This window comes from Vigna angularis, chromosome 4, assembly GCF_016808095.1.
Source record: "Vigna angularis cultivar LongXiaoDou No.4 chromosome 4, ASM1680809v1, whole genome shotgun sequence".
In the NCBI taxonomy this organism is placed as follows: domain Eukaryota; kingdom Viridiplantae; phylum Streptophyta; class Magnoliopsida; order Fabales; family Fabaceae; genus Vigna; species Vigna angularis.
In genome coordinates this window covers 40,508,882-40,529,014 of record NC_068973.1, presented here as the reverse complement: position 1 = coordinate 40,529,014, position 20,133 = coordinate 40,508,882, and the positions used below count along the sequence as shown (strand labels likewise).

Below are 20,133 nucleotides of genomic sequence, written 5' to 3'. Positions count from 1 at the left end.
AATATTCTTAAGAAATGAATGTACTAGAACAAAGATTGGTAAAGTATATTTATTGCAGGATCATAATTTGGTCATAAAATTAAGATCTAAGTTTTGTAAGACTTTTCTATTAAAGTATGTTAACATGGTATAAGAATAAGACCTTTATATATATATATATATATATATAGTTTTGAAAATGTATATTTCATCCAACAATTAAATAAAATATTATTGACAAATTAGTCATGTAAGATCTTTACGTTATAATAATAATTATAAAAAAAATTAAACATAATGATGTGAAACAAGAAAATCCAGAAAAAAATAAATTAAATAAATAGTAGTATCTGAAACTTCTTGAATTGAAATAATACTATTATCTCTAAAAATAGCTCACTAGTCAAAATAGACATATTAAAACATGCTATTAAATTGGTGGTAGAAGAAGTGATGTAACACTAGCTCAATGTTTTAAGAAAAAGAAAAAAAACTTTCTTATATTTTTTAGTAAGAGTTTTACAAAATTGTTTATTTTAGACTCAAAAGCTTGATTCCTCCTTTTTTTTCCCTCTCTCCAAAGGTTATGTTTAAATTCAAAATATAGGAGTGAGTACTTATATTTTGAAAATTTATTTATTTTTTCTTTCCTAAGAGAGTTTGCAATTTAAGAGTTCCAAAAATATAATAATTTGAAAGGACTTTTCCACAAGAGTCAATTTTCATACATGACTCAAGTAGATAGATATTTAGTTTTTTCGACCTGTGATGTAGAATAAGAAAAGAGGTCGGTGGCCCCATATTATTATTATTTACGAGTTTTGTTATTTTAAGGTAATAATTCACATGGTTAATTTATACGAAAAGACAAAATAGTTTCATATAAACTTGTTGAATAAAAAAGCAACAAAAAGCAAAACTAAAATATTTAGTATAATACATTCATGTTTCTCTCTCTATCTGTATAAAAAGGCGAGGATCAGATTAAATATTAGTTTATATAATTAAATAAATGAGATTTTTCTTAAAATTATACATGAAAAAAAAATTCACAGCATGGTTATTGAGTATTTTAATATCCGTTTTTAAGCGGATTAGGTATGGTAATATGTTACCTAACCCGTAACGTAAAAATAATAAAATATTAATTTATATATTTTTTAATTAAAATTAAATTATATTTTATTAAGTTAAATTTAATTAAATTTAATTAAATTTATATTTAAATTAATTTATATTATATTATATATATTTTGTAATTTTATTTAAACTTTTTTTAAAAAATATATAATTTTTTTTTCAGATATACGCGAATATTATAAATTTTAAAATATTTGTAGATATTTTTAAAAAAATATCCCTACAAACAACAAGTAAGTTATAAGTCAGATTTTTACCTGTGAATTGGGTTATGGATAACCCGTTATCATTTCCAATTAAGAGTAAATACTTGATTATAATAAATTTACCATGAAGGAAAACATCATATAAGATGAACTCAAATTATTTAAAATGAGATGTTTTATTCTCTATTTCTTTACTGTTTTTCTTTATACCAATGATAAAACAGTTTTTTTTATTTAAATATAAATATGGTTTTAACTATTTTTACTTTATTTAATACTTTATGCTAAAAGATTTTAACGTTTTTTAATGTCTGTTTTTTTAGTTAAACCATTGTTTGTTCTTACTTTTTACAATAATAAGATGATTTTCTTTTACTGCTTGTTTTACTATATTAACTAAACATTTTAAGAAGGTTAAAGAATTAGTAAAGTATAATACAGTATTTTGTTTTGTTTTTATAAATAACAATGGAGAGTTTAATAAAATGTTTGTTAATTTGCATGAAGCATGGAAAGTAATTAATTAATAAGGTACGAATCAATTAATAGATTGTTAGCGGTGGTTTATGCACTGTAACTACTAGGTTGTCTAAATACGCTATTCAATTTATTCAGTTTGATGTTATGGCTGGAAATTACCTATATTTTTAAAAAGAAATATAATTTTATTATCTGGTTTCATCTAATTTTAGACCTGCGAGTCAGCATATTTTTTTATGTAACTAAAAATTAAAAAAAAAATACCACTAGGCTATACAAACAAAATTATGGTATATAATTAAAGTTTAATATTTAAGAATAAGATACATTATACAATATCTACCTAAGTAGATATATCATCAGTTGAGTGTTTCTGCCGCTTCATCAGTTGAAGTGTTTACTTTTTAATTTTTTTTATTTTAATACAATTAAATAGAAGATAGTTTTTAATTAATTTCAAAATATATTGATTTTTATATTTTAAAAAATATTAACTTTTTTAACTTACTAAAATTCATAACTTTAAAATTTAAATACGAAGAGAGTCTAAAAGAGAATCTTTATCACATCAAACAAATTAGATAAAAAATATATATTTTTATGTAATTGACTATTTTTAAAACTTATTCGACCTCAGAAATTTAATACGTACTTAATTAGAGTAAATCCTGGAAGTGATAATTAAAAATAGGCGCGAAAGGAGCGATAAAATGGAGATAAGATTTTAGTCCCCAAATTGCAAGGCATGAGTTAAGTGGCGGCAGTTAAATGATGTGATGTGATGGTATACATATAAATTGATGTCATAATCCAATTTTATTTATTTATTTATGATAATATTGAAGATTATGGTAATAAGTAGGTACCCCATAGGAGCTGGTTTGCAATATGATAACGCCGCGTGGGACATATCTTGTGCCTTCCAAATGTTGTCCCTTTGGAATCCCAATGCCACGCTCTTCCTTTCTCTTCCATCTCTTCTTCTCTTTTACTTTGTCTCTTTTCTTTCTAATGAATCACATCATAAAATATTATTTTTCCTTTTCCTTTTCTAAAACAAGGAAAGGCATCAAGTGCTTCCAAACACAAAATAGGAATGAATCTTCTACACCTCAATTCAAACATCCTATCTTCTTGTCTTACGTCTTCCTGCAAAATGTAAACCACACTACCCTTTTCTTTATACATTTTTTTTTCATATAAATCTGTTTTTTTTTTTAAATAAATTACTCCAAAATTATTGTAAACGCAACTGTCCTTGAATATATAATATGTGAGTGGCTGTCTCTAAAAGGCATGCACATCTGTGCTTGGCAGAATTCAACAGACACTCATTCATTCCTTTTACAACTCGTGGGTGTTAATTAATCCTACGTGAATGTGTGAACCTTAAATTGTTTAATGTTGTTCGTTCACAAATGAGAATCGCGATTTCGGTGGTCCTTTCACTGCGCCTTATTTATATATTTAAGTGGATTTCTTAAATACAATATCTAATTACTATTATATAGTCTTAGGAGGAGGCATTTGCGTGTGCTAATTTGATCCTTCAGAAAAGTCAAGTTCGTGTTATTTTCTTAACACATTAATGAAGATTATTCGTTATTCAAGACTTTAAGCTCTTACTGGCATGGTTGTCCAAGGCCACGAAACTTCTTTTTCTAAAAAATTAAATAAATTAACATCTTTTACGACTTTTTCATGTCTTGTCGTTTCCCGCTATGGATGGAAGAAGAAATTCACTGATTGTTGAAAAACAAAGCACCAACGTGGGTTAGAAAAGAGACACTTGGCATGCTTAGCGTTGAGAAACTCTTTTTCCAAAACAACCATTTTAAACACATAATAACTCGTTAATTATCTCCGTCACACTTTTCTGTTGTTAATTATATAAAATACAGATTTTTTTTACAAACGTCTTTCTCTCTCCTTGTCTCGTTGTTATCTCTTCAACGTTAACCTTTCAAAATGAACTTATATATAAATTAAAATGCTTTCGCTTTCTTTAATATTATAGTTTAAAAAAGGTATTTAATCAATCCTAAATTAATTTTTTTTAAGGATTATATTTATTATTTAAAATATTTCAACTCTATTTATAACTATTTTTTTCTCCGTTTAACTCTCTAGAGAAAGCAAAATTTTCATACATATTTCTATGTTATTAATACACTCGGTGAGTTCGGTTTCGATATATAGATTCATCTAGCATAATCGCATTTACAGGATTACGTAATCCATTAATTGAGTGAGTTTAACCGATCCTTAAATTAACCGTTATAGTCACTTCAGGCATTTATTATTTGAGTTTATGAAATATCATGTAATGTTCTTGATTATACTCGTAAATATTATAAACAATAGTCGGAAACTGGTTAATAATGGATTATTTTTTTCCAAATTAAATAAAGTGACCAAAATTTAGAATGTTTGAAAATAATTTGACGCTTAATTATACAATATTGAATGAATTTAAATATGTGAATTATATAAGATTCCAAAGTCATTAATTAGTACGATGACACATCATTAAATGAAAGTATAACTCCTTTCTACCTTATCCATTAACATTAATTTGAGTTTTGTTTTTTCAACAAAGTCCAACACAATGCTCTAAGCTTTAGACAGTGCTGAGAGGACTAGAAACAGTTACCAGGATTCTTCAGCAACCTTCACTCTAACAGTAACGTATCATGCTGCTGCATGTAGTGATAATAATACAAAAGTTAGAGGAACTGCGTACGTATACGAACCGTATACGGCGCGGTCCGTTACTCGTACTACATACGTACAAAAGGTATCTGAGTTTGAAGACAGGGGGTCTCTCACTCTGGCAACGCCCGACACATACAACCTGTGACCTCTGACTGCGATGCATTCGTGTGTTTGATTGCTTTGCAATCATTTTATATAGATTTGTTGTTCAGTTTCACTTCCCAATCCCTGTCACCAACTGTTTAAAAACGCGTTCACTTGTCTCACAGTACACGTTTCAAACTTAATTGCAACTTGGAACCACACACATCTACTACTTCCCATGAATTTATATCTTCACCTCATTGCATTTGGAACACTATATATGTGTCGGTGAAACTTAATCTATTCTATATAACCTTATCACTTCAGTACTATGTAATACATCAAACATATAAGTAAGCTACTGGTGCCAATTATTTTTAACTATACCAACAGGTTATGATATGACATGAATGTAACTCTGAATAGTTAGCTTAGAACTGGTTGACGAATTACTCTAAATTTTCTCACACTATTATCTCTAAATAAATAAAGGCATATGAAAAATGATGTTGACAGTAGATTTGAGAAGGTAAACGAGCTGTGTTGGTAGGACACATATGATGGACTAGCTCAAAGAGAGAAGATGCTTGTATTTGATGGAAATCTCCAATGTAAAATCAATTTGTAATATATATATATATATATATATATAAGTTAATCAATTGAGTTAAATTTAAACTCTAGTTAATTTGGTATCAAAAGTATGAATTAGACTTTATCTTAACAAAAGTTGCAAAAGTTTGTTTTTGATTATATTGTTTTACCCACTATCTATCCAATATTTTGATAATGACATTATTTAAAAGTTTAATCAAGTAAAAAAATAAACAAGATGAAATACAAATTTTAATAATGTGTATGATTAAATTATAGAATTTTGAAATTAATTTCTATCGTATTTATTATCTACATTTCAAAATAAATAATATCAGAGTATATTTTTCATGAAAAATGTTATTTTTTATATGTGATTGTCTTAAAATATATATATATATATATATATAAATTTTAACATGATTAATTCACCTTCAACAACAACAAACACACTTAGATATAGTCATGGTAAGAAAGAACAAAAATATTTTATAGATTTGAAATAAAATACATATAACGAATTTTTTTCCCCGTGCAATTTAATATTTTCCCCAGAAAACAAAATAATAAAATGGTATAGTTACTTCAAAATAAGAATAGTACATATTGACTTTTTCTTGTATTTCTAAATCCTTAAACGTGAGTCCGTAATGAATTTCAAGAGCTTGGAATTTTTTTCTTCTAATACATTTGAAACGCGAAGATTGCTTAAATTGTGGTGTTCCATCAATTACGGAGAAACTACAACAAGGTTACATCCAATAAACTATACTAATGTTTGTTTGATTTGGATAGAAGGATGGAAAATAAAAGGTTTTTATCTGGATTGGATTGAAACATGGAAAATAGAAAATGAAGAAAAAAAACAAAAGGAAGAATAAAAAGGAAAGTATTTAGATTAAGAAAAAGAAAATGAAAATAAGTGAACAGAGAAATACATTTCTTTATCATTGATAAACTTATTTTTAACTTATTAGTTTTGTTATAATAAATGCATAAATATTAATATGTAGTCGATTATATGTAAGTAGTTATAGTATAAAATATTTTAAACATAATTAGTTATATTATAAATATTAATAAATATACGCAAATTATTCATGTGAATTTCGTTATATTTATGTTGAAAATTTACGGCATGTAATATTCTTGTTTTTTCATTTTTAATTTTTCAAAATTTCTTTCTGTTTCTTTACCTCTTGACTTTATACTTATATATATTGAAAATTTGAGATGACATTTATATTTTGTCTCGTAATCCAATTTTTCCTTTTCATTTTTTATTCGAGTGAACTGATTTCTTAATTCTAGTCAATGGGCTCTGATTCGTGGACATCCCAGATCGAAGCCCATATGTATAGTAATACTAGCCCAAGCAACTTGCTAACAAAAAGGGCTGAAAAAAGGCAGAGGAACCAAATGAAACGAATTGCTCTTCAGAATCGATGGGTGTATTTAGAAAATAAAATACAGATTTATAACTGAATATTAATATAATAATCTCACGATTTTTTTTTATCACAAATAATAAATTCGTAGATAGATTTTAATATTAATTGTAATTCAAATCTTAGTCTTTTAAAGTACACAGATATATGAATTAAGACTTTTAGTTTGTGTTTGCATAGGTTGTATGAAATAAAAGTGTTTTATAATGTACTAAATATTAAACTGTGCATAATTATTTGACATGTATATCATGTCTATGTTATGACATAAATGTCTACTTTTTTTTCCCCTTGATTGATGATCTACAAGGAAGTATAGAATTTGGCATTTTTACTTATGACATCTTAATGCAATAGAACATTGTGATAAGAGTGTGGATAATCAATTATTTTCCGGATGTTAAAGTATGTTGGCTGAATGGGAAACAATGCAAGTTGTTGTTCCCTTAATATATACGGAAAACATAAACACATTCACCTCAACATAATTTCTATACTCATCGATTAAAGACAAACTTGGAAGAAGTAAAAACGTAGATGGTAAAATATTGTCTGTTTTAATCAAATTCTTTGTTTTTGGTATTATTTCAAAATGCTTCTTATCAATAAACATATATGTTGATCTCTTATTTTATCGTATATAAGATTTTTGTTTATATCCTAATATTAGGAATTGAGATGCGTTACCTCATTTTCGTTTTTATTTTAGGTGAAACAATGATCTGATTTCTTGATTTTAGTCCATGGCTATGGAGATAGTAAGTGGGCTTTTACAGACGATGGCCCATGAGTTCCAAAGAAACACCCCAAAAAACACAATCTTTGTGCGACAAAAATACATATGAAACTTTGGTAAACATAAGGATGAAAAAGAATTAGAGTCCTAAAGCAAGCATTGAGTTTCTAAGTTGCAAAGCAAAAAAAAACAATTGAAGTGTGGAGTACTAGGTATACGGCATACAATAATTCTTTCAACAGGGAAGACTGGGTAACCTTTACTTACACACACGTACTGTTGATTTTCTTTTTAATAAGATTCCTAGGAAGCTTGTGTTGTGTGAACATAACATCCAACCTTTCACGTGCTAAACAATCCTTTTCTATGGGCTCCACAATATGTAACTCTTGTCTACTCTTCTCCATGCAGGTCTCTCTCAAAACCCCTCCCTTCTTTCTGTGTTTCAAAATATTCATTATGATTCTTTTCAATCTGGTTAGAGAAATCACACGCTAATTACAATTTCTGAAAACCATTCCTTCGTTTGAATTGGGTAGATAAGACTTTCATTGAATCAAATTTAATTGGACCCATCTAAGCATAGGTCTTATAGAGTGATGAAGCTTTTGTTGCAAACTAACGAATTTGATGCTGATGATATACTTCTCTTCTCTTCTTTTAAAGTCATACAGCACATGTGCTGGAGCATGTTAGAGGTACATGGTAAAGTCCTTTGGTGCTCGTGATTCCAAGCTTAGCTGTGATGGGGTCAATTCTGTTTTCCCCTGCAACAACATAAACTCATGCATATATACCTAACGTCTGTGCGTCTTCATCAGTGTAAGCTTGCGATACTGCGTCGTATCTCACCATATAAGTATTAATGAATATTAGGCTGCGCATTAGGGTAGCCACCCACCAAGCTAGTAGCTACATTAAGGAGATTGGTTGTTCGAGTATTGAGTGATGAAAATGGATGCCTATTGTCGGTGTAGACCTACATGTTTTTTCTTCTGTCTTTTCCAATTTCGATGTTTGATTTTTTTCTATCCCAGATGCTTTTCGTTAATCCTTGTCTAGCACTTAATAGGTAAACCTGTTAAGGCTATCTTTAGTGGATCATGTATTAGGACCCATGTTTTTTTAATTTAGCAACATGTAGAAATACCATTTCCATTATTTCCATTCAGAAATGCTCCATAATCCAACTTGCTGTTTACCACCTCTTTCTGGTATAACCAAAAGAAACGCACCATCAGCTCCAGTACAAAACTAGGGAAAACTTTAACCGTGACTTTGAATGCTGTTTGGTAAATTCGAGAAAGGTTGTTGCCACTGCCATTTCATGTCCTTATACTCCTCGTAATGTCCCTTCACCTTTGAGTGCAAAAGTAACGTGTCTGCATGTGCTTAACAGAGCCTGCCAGGGGAAGGTTGTTACCACAGTTAATGTGAAAAAGAAAAACTAACTCCCTATAAATATATATATATGTTTCCTTGGAGCCTGGTGGGGTAACATATCCCATCTCCTACTTTCGTTGTTCGTAACGAATACCAACCAATCTCAGTCACAGAACATGGGTAGCCTCTTTTCAAGACTCAACCTTTGATCACTACCAACACATCGGCCCAACCTTCACATTTCACATTTAAGGCTTCTTCATAACTTCACCCTTCAGAAAGGATACGCTTTCAAGCTTTTCCACCACTGTATTTATTATTACCAGCCACCCATCTCCATGCATACGGAAATCGAGAGCCCAAGTCAAACAACCCTTACTTACCATTTATTATGCCACCGTAACAAGTCTTACATTACAGCTTTTATATCTTTAAATTTTGTAATTATTATGTATATTATCATCGTCCAATGAAATAATAATGATAAGTAAACGTCTTATCATCATCATCATCATCATCCAATGATGGAATGCCGTGGACGTCTTCCTGCCTCAAAATTAGTAGAAGGAGATTCCGTGTCCGAAAGAAAAGTTGTATGAGACCACAAAAATGATCATAAGATTAGTAAGAAAAATGGATGCTTTCGATGACTTTATTAGTGAGCGATTGAAAATGTCATAAACATGGCTCCACACCTGAAAAATAAAACGTAGAAATAGAGTGGTGTATGATCACATGCGATGCCTGGTAATAGAGATACAGAGAGATACGTACAACGAAGGTACTACTGGTTGAGATGAGAGGCATATGATATATGGAGTGAAAGAAAAGCATGGACATAGACATACACATGCACATAGTTAGAGATGGCCACGTAGGTAGTGATATATATATTGGGTGTGAATTGTGACAGTAGAGTAGTTATTCTGCAGAAAGAGCCAAGTGCACAAGTCCTTCCACATTTAATATTTTTCTCGACCAATTTATAGCTGATTGCGACCCCTGCTTCTCCATTGCTAGTGCCCTCTCTCTGCTGCATGCGTTTGCTGCGCAGCGTACATTGTAAACAGGACCACACCCCAACCACTCCCTTTACCACCTCTCTTTCTCTGCATGTGATCGTCTTCTCCATCATCACTCCAACTTTCCTTTTTATCATCCTAACCTTTTCAACTCTCATTTTTCTCACCTTTTTCCATTTTTAAATAAATATACACTCTCTTTTTTTCTAAATTAAATATATGTTAATGAAATATTAAAAAAGAAGAATAAAGAATGCTATAGACATCTCATACGCATTTGAATATAACAACGGAATAAAACTCACTCACATTTTTTCAACAACTTAATCTCTTCTACATGACTTAGAACACCTTGGCCATATGACTACATATACCTTTTATATTTGAGTACATCTCATTCATTTAAGTCCACATGTGTTCGGACCAAACATATTTTGACCAAGTAAGAAACATGTCAATCGTGTTATTGGTGTTAATAAATTATGACTAAGTTACAATAAAGGTCAAATTCAGCGGGTGAAGATAATCAAGCCACATATGACCTAGACTCATTCAAATAAGGGTTCATAAATATGGTATAAATTATACATTCTACAAGATATATTGATTACGTTTTTATTAATTACAACATTTATTATATAATCTGATGACTCAGCTAACTTTAATATCGAACTTTTTATAGACACGACTCATGTTTGGCCATGAAAGGACGTGGGAAAAAGGTTTTGAAACTGTTTATTTTGAACATTATTATGTTTCAATTGTAGAATCAAAGTATATCCAAACGAGATAAAAAAATGGTGACTTGTTTACATGTAAGAGTGTCATAAATGTTTTATTATAATTCGATTTCCCTAAAACCCAAACATGAAAGCATAAATAAATAATAGAAAATAAAAATTGTTCCATAAACTATTAAGTATCATCAAAACATTTAGTTGTCATGTACATATGTCATCCATATTCTCTTCTTACAGGGGTGGAGGTGAACAACTGTTTTTACGACTTCTACCTATTCGAAATAATATCAATACCATTTTATTAAAAAAATTAATCAATTCATAACCTAACATTAAATAATTGTTAATTTTATTTGTCGGAAACACAAAAAGTTCTGATAGGAGAGATAGTTGTGAACGAATGATATATATATTTACAAAGGAACTTTTGATAGACTCAAAAAAGTTATGAAACAACGAAACAATAATTTCAATCCACAAGCTTAGAGGTAATTCATTGGATGAAGTCTAACATCTTCAAAATCAATTCTATCCTAACATTATCATTTAATCATATTTTGTTCTTTTCAAAAAATATATGTTAATGAAATATTAAAAAATAGCACATGCTAAAAAAATTGATTATTTTAGAGTTGTTGAATATTTATGCCTGGGACGTAATAGAAAATAAAGTACAAGAAGCATGGTACGCGAATATATGATTTGAATTTTGATTTGTATGTATGAGGGTATTGAAGTTGCAAAAGAAAGTGAAGGGAACTAGGTTGCTTTTTGGATTGACAAAAGTGTGAGCATCTACGAAGATAGACATATGTATAAATAGATTGATGTTGCTATGAAAAGGGTAGAGTGGTGGTGATTTCTATATAAAGAATTTTGTTATTAATCATAAAATAATAATAATAGAAAAGAGAAAAGATGAAATAGAAAGGACATGAAGTTGAAGAAAAATTCTCCCCCGTGGTGGCAGGAAAGTTTAATGCAAGCATGTGAAATCCTGCATTCAACTGTCATCTCATAACACCAACAAAGCTCCATTGCATTGCATGTGTTTGTACTATCAACTCAATAATTCTTTATCCTTCTTCCACGCTCCATTTCATTCTCAATTACGGATAATTCTACTCCACACAATCCATTTCTTACAACTCACCTTCTTTTTAATCTACCTAATCTTTCTTTTATTATTATATCAAACCAATCAAGAGTTATAATTATCATTACTAAAAAATTTCAAAGAACAAAATAGCTTTTAAACTTAACAAATCTTCCTCTCAAAATTATGTGAAGGTGTCCTCAATCCACGATCACATGACAAATTTTATTCTTCATAAATTGTCGTTTTGGTTTCATTATCGACAAAATCAATCTTTTCCAACTTCAACAACTCAACATCAAAAGCATATTGTATTTAATATATTTCACATTAATATTGCTTAGATCTTGAATGAGTAGTTAATTTTTTTACAAGGATAAATAGTACTCTAACTATATATCAATAATATATATTTCTCTCAAACATAACCTAACTTTTACGATAATTTTTTCAAAGATGAAAACTGCTTATATGCTGATAAGGAATTTTGCGTTTAGATCTTAGTACTCCTACCAAAGTACGTTTAGATCCACCAAAACAAGTTTTACGTCAATAATACAATAAAAATACTTCAAAAATCATTTAATAATGTTCTATACATAGGTTTGAGATCTTGTTCATATCTTCACATCTTGTATCCATGAGGTACCTTCGCCCTAGATGCACACGAAACATTTAACATATTATTTCACAACTCACAAATAAAAAAGATGAAAAATCTTAAAATAGAATCCGAAAACCTTTTCCTTCTCTAAATTCATAATTTTTAATGATAAATCTCTCACAGGTCGGACTTTTCTATTTAAATAAATCAGAAAAATAGATTTAGACATAATAGAGAATTGTAAAAAGCTATCAGAAATGGGTGAAGAAAACCTGCAACTCTCCATCCCTGGCGTTGAAAATGGTGGCAAAAGAGCATGCAATGTACGGATATTATTTCACCACGGCCCATTTACTGCACTGAAGAAATGGGTCTTGTAAAATCATTCACCTTTTCATTTTATTTATTTTTTTTGCAAATTTTCTTAAATACTTCGTGTAAACATGGGAAACTACGGGGATGCTTCTTCCTCTCACTATTCTACCTATTTCCACAACTGCAAAAATAAACGACAAAATACATTTATTCTTTCCGACTTTTAGTAAAATCGTACTCAATATATCTTTCTATTTTCTATCTTACGTCATTTAGAAAAAAATACATAAATTAAGTGAACTGTGAGTTATGAATTGAGGAAGCTATACGTTGATAGAAAAAATTGTTTTGTTTTTTAATTAATAAAAATTATGCAGAACAGATAAAGATGAAGGATGTTGAATGTAAAATTACCGATGGAAAATTTCACGTAATTAGTATGTGTGAAAAATGAAGAATGACCAAGGCAGTGTAATTTCCAAATTTATAAACTTTCCTTATATATTAAAAAGACGTCGGCAAGAGATAAAATCTAAACTATACAAACATTCAATATCTTAAAAATTTATATAACTTTACTTCAGTACTCATAGTTTCCATATAAAAGTTTTTATTTGCATGCATACTTCTTTCTATTATAAGAGGGAATTGCAGATATCATAATAATAATTTCTTTTAATAGTAGTATTGTTTTTGTCATGTCACTCGTCAACATGAGATTTTTTATAACTCCATTTGACCCTAATGCATATTTAAGACAATAGTTAAATAGGACAATCCACTTCACATTTTTTTAGCTCTTATGAAAATTATAAAAAAAAATCTAATTTTATATCATGAAAGTTTGAATCACTACAATGAAACCATTAAACATGATATGGTTACATGGATGGTGGTATTTTTAGGTAAAGTAAACACAGAAGACAGTGTGAAATATATGTATATTTGAAATAATAAGTGTGTAGAGAGGGGCCAGGGTGTCTTTGGAAAGGGCAACAAGGGGAAGTTCTTAGCTCCCTTAAGCAGCCATAGGACCCCCCAGACGGTCCTAAGCTAATTTGATTGTCCCCACAACCCCACATGAGTCTGTTTGTGAATCTACCACTTACTTTTCTTCCCAAACCTATCAATAAATACCACCACGTTCCCTTTTCCCTTTCACAGCAACCTCTTTCAACTTTTCTCTTCAACCTTATTCTGTCCCTATACCTCTTTTTCACTCCAAACCCACAACACAATGGCTTTGAAAAAATCAACTAAACTCCCTCAAGCAGCACTCATCAAGCAAATCCTCAAGAGGTGTTCCAGCTTAGGTAGGAAAGACGACGAAGGCCTTCGCTTGGACGTCCCCAAGGGTCACTTTGTTGTCTACGTCGGAGAAAACAGAAGCAGATATATAGTCCCTATTTCCTTCCTTAGTCGCCCTGAGTTCCAAACACTTCTACACCAGGCTGAAGAAGAGTTTGGCTTCGATCACGAAAAGGGTCTCACCATTCCATGCCAACAACACGTTTTTGAGTCTCTCACCTCCATGCTCCGATGAACATCTTACCACCTATCACCATTTTTCCTTTTCTTTCTTCCTTTATGTGTATAACTGAGGTTTGTTTTTTAGAGAGGCTCAAACCTCACTGAATTCGACCATGAAACAATGTTGTCATTATGTCGTAGTTTAGATTGTAAATGTACTAGAAAGCACCAATTTTTCCCACAGAGGTGAACCATCCAGTAATGTACCCTGTTGGAGAATTAATCAAGAGGATCCATATATTATTATCTACATATATAAATACAGATATCTCTCTCTTCTCTTCTGTTTCTCCTTTCTTTCTCTTCTGTAACATTATCGGTTTCACTGCTTTCACCTCCAACATCTCCCACTAAATATGCACTCTCTATGTTTTTTGCGCTCACCATGTTCTGTTTACATGCTCGATACCTGTGAACTACTGTAAGTGGAAAACATTTTATATTTTCAGTCAATAAAAGAAAATGTTTTTCCCTTTTCTTTTTAAAGCCACATCTATCTTATATTTTTCAAATTTCTTTTGTGAACAATTATGTATTCACGGTCAAAATTTATGGATTATCAATCAATAAAAATTATTCTGTGTATGATTTTTAAGATGATTGTTATCAAAATTTACAAACTTTTTATGGCATAATATAATTTATGTCAAGATAATAATCTAGTTTTTTTAATATAATTAGCACACGGACTATTTTATTCGTTAGCTTGAAAAAAAATACATATAATTGCTTAGTAGGTAAAATTTATAGAAATTGTTTTTTTTTGTGTATTTATTATAAAGAATAATCTGAATTTGAATAATGTGTGCCTATAAGAAAGAAAGGGGAAGTTTCATCTGTGTTTGAAAAATGTTTTAATTAAAGGATTACTTATCTGAACTCAAATATTTCTTCATCCAAAAATTGTTTTCTTTTCTTTAATATTGATAAGTTTAGCATGTCTAATATGTCCACTCTTATTAAATAAATTCTTAAACAAAACCCTTATTGTATACAAATGAAAGTTACACTCAGAATTATTATAATAGCATTAACTGTAAACAATTGTATCAGTAGATGAAGAGTTAATTAATCCTATACACTACAAAATCTCTCTCTATATGGTGAAAGGCAAAAAAGATATTTTATTATTTTATTTGTTAGATGTTATTATTTTATTTGATGATTGATCCGTGTCTGCTCTGAATCACATATGTCACACGAACAGTTATGACCGTTGAAACTTTACAATCACTTTGATCCGACTGTTTGATCACGAGAAAGAGAATTTTAATAGTAAAGTTTACACATTCTTCTTCCTTTAAAAAGTTTTGACAGTAATACAGATTTGTTCTTGAATTAAATTTTAAAAACATAAATAATACTGTTCTAACTTTATCTTGGAGAGAAACAGTATATATATTTAATAAAATATTATCTATCTTGAATGCAAATTCAGTATTTGGTAGTTATTTTTTCTTTTAGGTTCCTATTAGAATATACTTATTTCTGTTAGTATAGATGAACCTCAAACTCTGACGCAAAATTTCTTTATTAGAATATACTTATTTCTGTTAGAATATACTTATTTGTAAATTTTTTTATCTTATATGATAATTAGTTTTTTATTTAATTTTGAAGATTTATTTGTGGTATTGACTGTTGGCGGAAATGTTGAGATAAGTGATAGGGAGAAATATGAAAGGCACATGGAGGAAAATTGAGGTTTTGATTTGAAAAGGGAGGGTTCCTTAGCACACTGTAAAGGAGAAAATTGAAGAAGGCCCAGGTTTCACTTTATCATACCTACAATGTTATCTCATACACTCCTCTTTTTAATATTATATTCAATTTTCATTTCCTCAACAAATATATTATTTGACAAAACCTTAATTATAAAATCAATTATTTTCTCAACTTAAAACTATTTTTTATTCTTTTTCATTTTTTTCATTTTACTTTCTAAAATTCTTTTCTATCTTTTTAGAGTGTTATTCTTGATGAATTTGGTTTATTTTTATGAATAAACAAAACTTACTTAGAAAAAAATATTACACTAAAAGTATAAGAGTAAAGAGGTTTTAATAAAAATATTTAATTTTTATATATATTTCATTATTTATATATTCTTGGTGCAAAACATTATTTATTATAGAAATTTTGACTTGATTAACCAATAATAATATGATAAATATAATTTTTAAAATAATGTTTGCTAAACTCTATAAACTTATCGTGTATATTAATTTCATAGATAATTTTAACAATTATTTATGTCGTTTGTACACGGACTACTTAGTCATAATATAAGTGACTACTTATAAGCCTTATTGTTTATGTGACTTAATTCATATTATAGGATTTAGTACATCAGCATCATGCTGAAAATCTAATCCTCTCCTACCACTATATTACAGAAAAGTTGTTGGAGGATTTTATATGCTTTCATTTTTATTAATGATTATAAATTTATAATCCATTGATTGCTATTGATGGTGTAGGAGGTTCTTGGTATATTAATATGTAACTATTCAGTGCTTTGAGGTGTTCCCTGTATATAGGTGTAATGTAAAAGGTAGTGTGGTCTTGAACTGGATCACTTGGCTTCACCAATTCGATTCATCACAAATTAATATCTTAACGAGTCAATTCAACCTAATTCATATATTAATAAGTTTAAAAAATTAAATCATATATGGATTAAATAGATTGATTTACTTATTAATAAAATAGGATGTAACACTATGGTCTTCAAAGTTCAAAATCGTGCACACCACTGCCTATGCTAGAATCGTGCACACCACAATTTGCACTGTGCAATATGGTTTGCAGAACTCGGAATCAGCCACACCACGATTTGCACTGTGTTTGGAGCTCAATCTGGTTTTGAGAGGAGCACGGTATATGTATGTGTGTTAGTTTGTTTTGCACCCATTAAATTGAGAGAACTGATGTAAATATTTACATTTTAAGTTTAGAACTAAAAAAAGATGAACACATATTTAAACTGAGTGAGTTAAGTTTTTAGTAAATCGAGTTTAAAACTGGCTCGTATTAAAATTTTAAATTTTTTAAAATCTAACTCTTAATCTGTTGTGAGTGTAAATTCAAATCTGTTATGACAATACTAATAAAATAAATATATATATATATATATATATAACACAATAAAAATAAATCTATCTTTTATTTTTTATTTAAAAATATGTTCAATCGAATTTCACTTAAGAGAGGAAACTAGAGAGAAAAAAATCAAAGAAAAGAAGATACATTGGAATGAGTTTTTTTTTTAATTTCAAGTATTATTAATTTCAACATTTCTTATTTATAGTATTATTGTTTATTTTTAAAATTGATTATTATAATTAGAATATTATAATAATAAGACTCATAAGTCGATCTCCTAATAGTTTGTAATGTGTGAAAATAAAAAGTACTAAAATATACTTTTATTATTATTATTATTATTAAAATTATTCAAAATCTGTTGCAAACGACTAAAGTAATACATAATTAAAACTGAACCATTTAAGGCTAAACTAAAGAAATTATAAAAGAGTATAATAAATTTGTATCTTAGATTGGAAAAGGGAAAAGGCCCAGAAACAAGAGTATGAAGTACCATTAATTGTGAAGTTGTTAGGGAAAACATCAACATGAAATATACATAATAGCTTTTGATATGTCTGCACATTCGTTTCATTAATATAATTATTTGCATGTTTAAAAATATTAACTTTCTACAAACACTTTTTAGATATATCCATTAACAGTTAAGCAAAAACAAAAGCAGTTTGTCCATTAAAAAAACTAAATCAATCATGTAGTCTTGTGTGTTGTGTATGGAAAAAAAAATTATGGAATAAGAACAAGATTCTTTTGGTAGAGGAAGATTATATATGTGAGTAGGAATAGAGATATATATAATGGGATTACGTCACATGATTTGTCTGGATTTTTTATGGGATTTGCATTAAATATGACGTGACTTATACATTACATAATTTTTTTCAATTTTCTTTTTTAGAAGTGTAAACATATAAGTGAGATAATAAAAGAAATATTATTAAGCCAAAAGTCCTAATTTAAATAATTAGCATAACCATGATTAAATTTTTATTCTAAAAATATAAGTTAACTAAATTTTATTTTTCACTTAATTTCTCTTTTACATTTTCTTATTAGACATTCTATTTTGATCATAGTACAAGATGTAATAAAATAGATATTTTTTATTTAACATATTACTCAAGACTTTGTATTAAATATATTATAATCAACCTTTATAATTGTAGGCGAACAATTAAGGTCTGTATATATCATATACTGAATATATCATTTGAAAGCTCGTTTTAAAATATTTTGGTCATAAAAATATAAATTTTTATATTATAACAAAATTTAAAAATAAAATAATAAATATAAAGTATGTATAATAAAAAATGTTGAACGGTAAAATAATATTATGTTTTAATTATATTTATTTTTTTATTATGTGAAGGGAAAATTCATATTCATTCATGTCGAATATAAAATTTGTATTTATCTTTATGAGATACAAATATACTCATATGTTTATAACGTACTATTTAAATGTTAACTAAATATTTTGAAATAATAATTACAATAAAAATGACAATGTTTTAAAAAACTTTAGTGTAAAAAATACATTTTTTTAATATTAATCCAAAGAAAATATCTACATAAATGATAACATAAAATAACAAATAACGATTACATGAATACATTAATATTAAATAATTATAAATGTACTCGATAATTATCTTCTAAACCATTAAATAAATGTACTCGATAATTATCTTCTAAACCATTAAATGTACATGAAATAGTTTTTTTTCCTCATTTCTATGCAAAATTAAAAGAATTCAAAATAAACATAAAAATGGGATGTCTTAATTTGAAGTTACAGCACTTTAAGTCCTTGAAGCATCAATTGGTTTTGATCGACTTGAACATCGTATTGTATAATTTTAGTCAACTTGTTATTTTTTAATAAATATTTAACAAATTTTATTTATACAGTTGTTTAAATTTTTCATAATTATCAACATATTCTTACAAATAAAAATAAATTTGTTGGTAATCCAAATAATTTAAATTTTTGATAAATGTTTTAGTTCATAATAAATGAATTGGTAAAATTTCTCAATAAATATTAATAAATTATATTTTATTATTGACGAATATTTTCGTAAATAATATATTCTACCATCAATTTCGTTGGTAATTTTTAATTTTTATTATTAATGAATTTTTTTTGTTAATAAAATAAGAGGCAAAATTTTGACAAAATTTTTTATATATTAAGAGTAAATGAATAAAGAAAAACGAGGAGAAAGAGAAAAATGAGAAAAAATAGAGAAAGAAGATAAGGGAGAATCACTCTAGTAAAAAGTTAAAGACAACTATGTAAATATGATTGTGGCAACACAATACTAAAAAGAAGAAAAAAAAAATCAAATCAGACATTTTTCAACAACTAAACTTATTTAGTAATTATATTTACTGACTGATATTTATTAACATATTTTTTATTATTGATAATTACAAAAAAAATTATAATTTATTGATTACCATTTTATCAACAAAATTTTAATCATTGGTGATTAATCAATAAATTTGAATTAATGACAAATATTTATTATCACTGAGTGTCATATAATACATTATTTTATAATATATTGTTTTTTTATATAACTTAAATGATGAAGTTGTCCTTATATATAATAACAAAAAAAAATTTATACTAACTTTGGTATGTTACTTTGTAAAATTAATTAGAATTAGCCTCCAATTCTATTTGTCTCTTACTTACCTTTAACTGATATATTAGTATGCAGCTATTAAATTATAACTAACTAAGATGCATGTATTGTTAAAAGTTAAAATTATTTAAAAATAACCAATTAAAATCAATACCGAATTTTAAACACTATTCACAATATTCTCTGATTAATCCGAATAATAAGTATTTATATTAAACACGAGTACAGATTCCCAAGATTAAGCATTACTTTAATTTACTACATAATTTCAGTTTTATATATTATTTTATAATATT

At 27.9% G+C, this 20,133-nt stretch overlaps 1 protein-coding gene across 1 annotated transcript; it reads left to right on the top strand.

The window, feature by feature from the left end:
- The first annotated feature begins 13,708 nt into the window (after positions 1–13,708).
- Positions 13,709–14,351, top strand: LOC108342514 (protein SMALL AUXIN UP-REGULATED RNA 51). The gene has a single exon (XM_017580300.2). It carries the CDS (start codon positions 13,780–13,782, stop codon positions 14,083–14,085), a length of 306 nt encoding a protein of 101 aa, XP_017435789.1. The 5' UTR covers positions 13,709–13,779; the 3' UTR covers positions 14,086–14,351.
- The last annotated feature ends 5,782 nt before the right edge of the window (positions 14,352–20,133 follow it).

What these genes read in the sequence shown, in the direction of transcription:
- LOC108342514 (XM_017580300.2), top strand. Translation starts at nt 13,780, where the DNA reads ATGGCTTTGAAAAAATCAACTAAACTCCCTCAAGCAGCACTCATCAAG.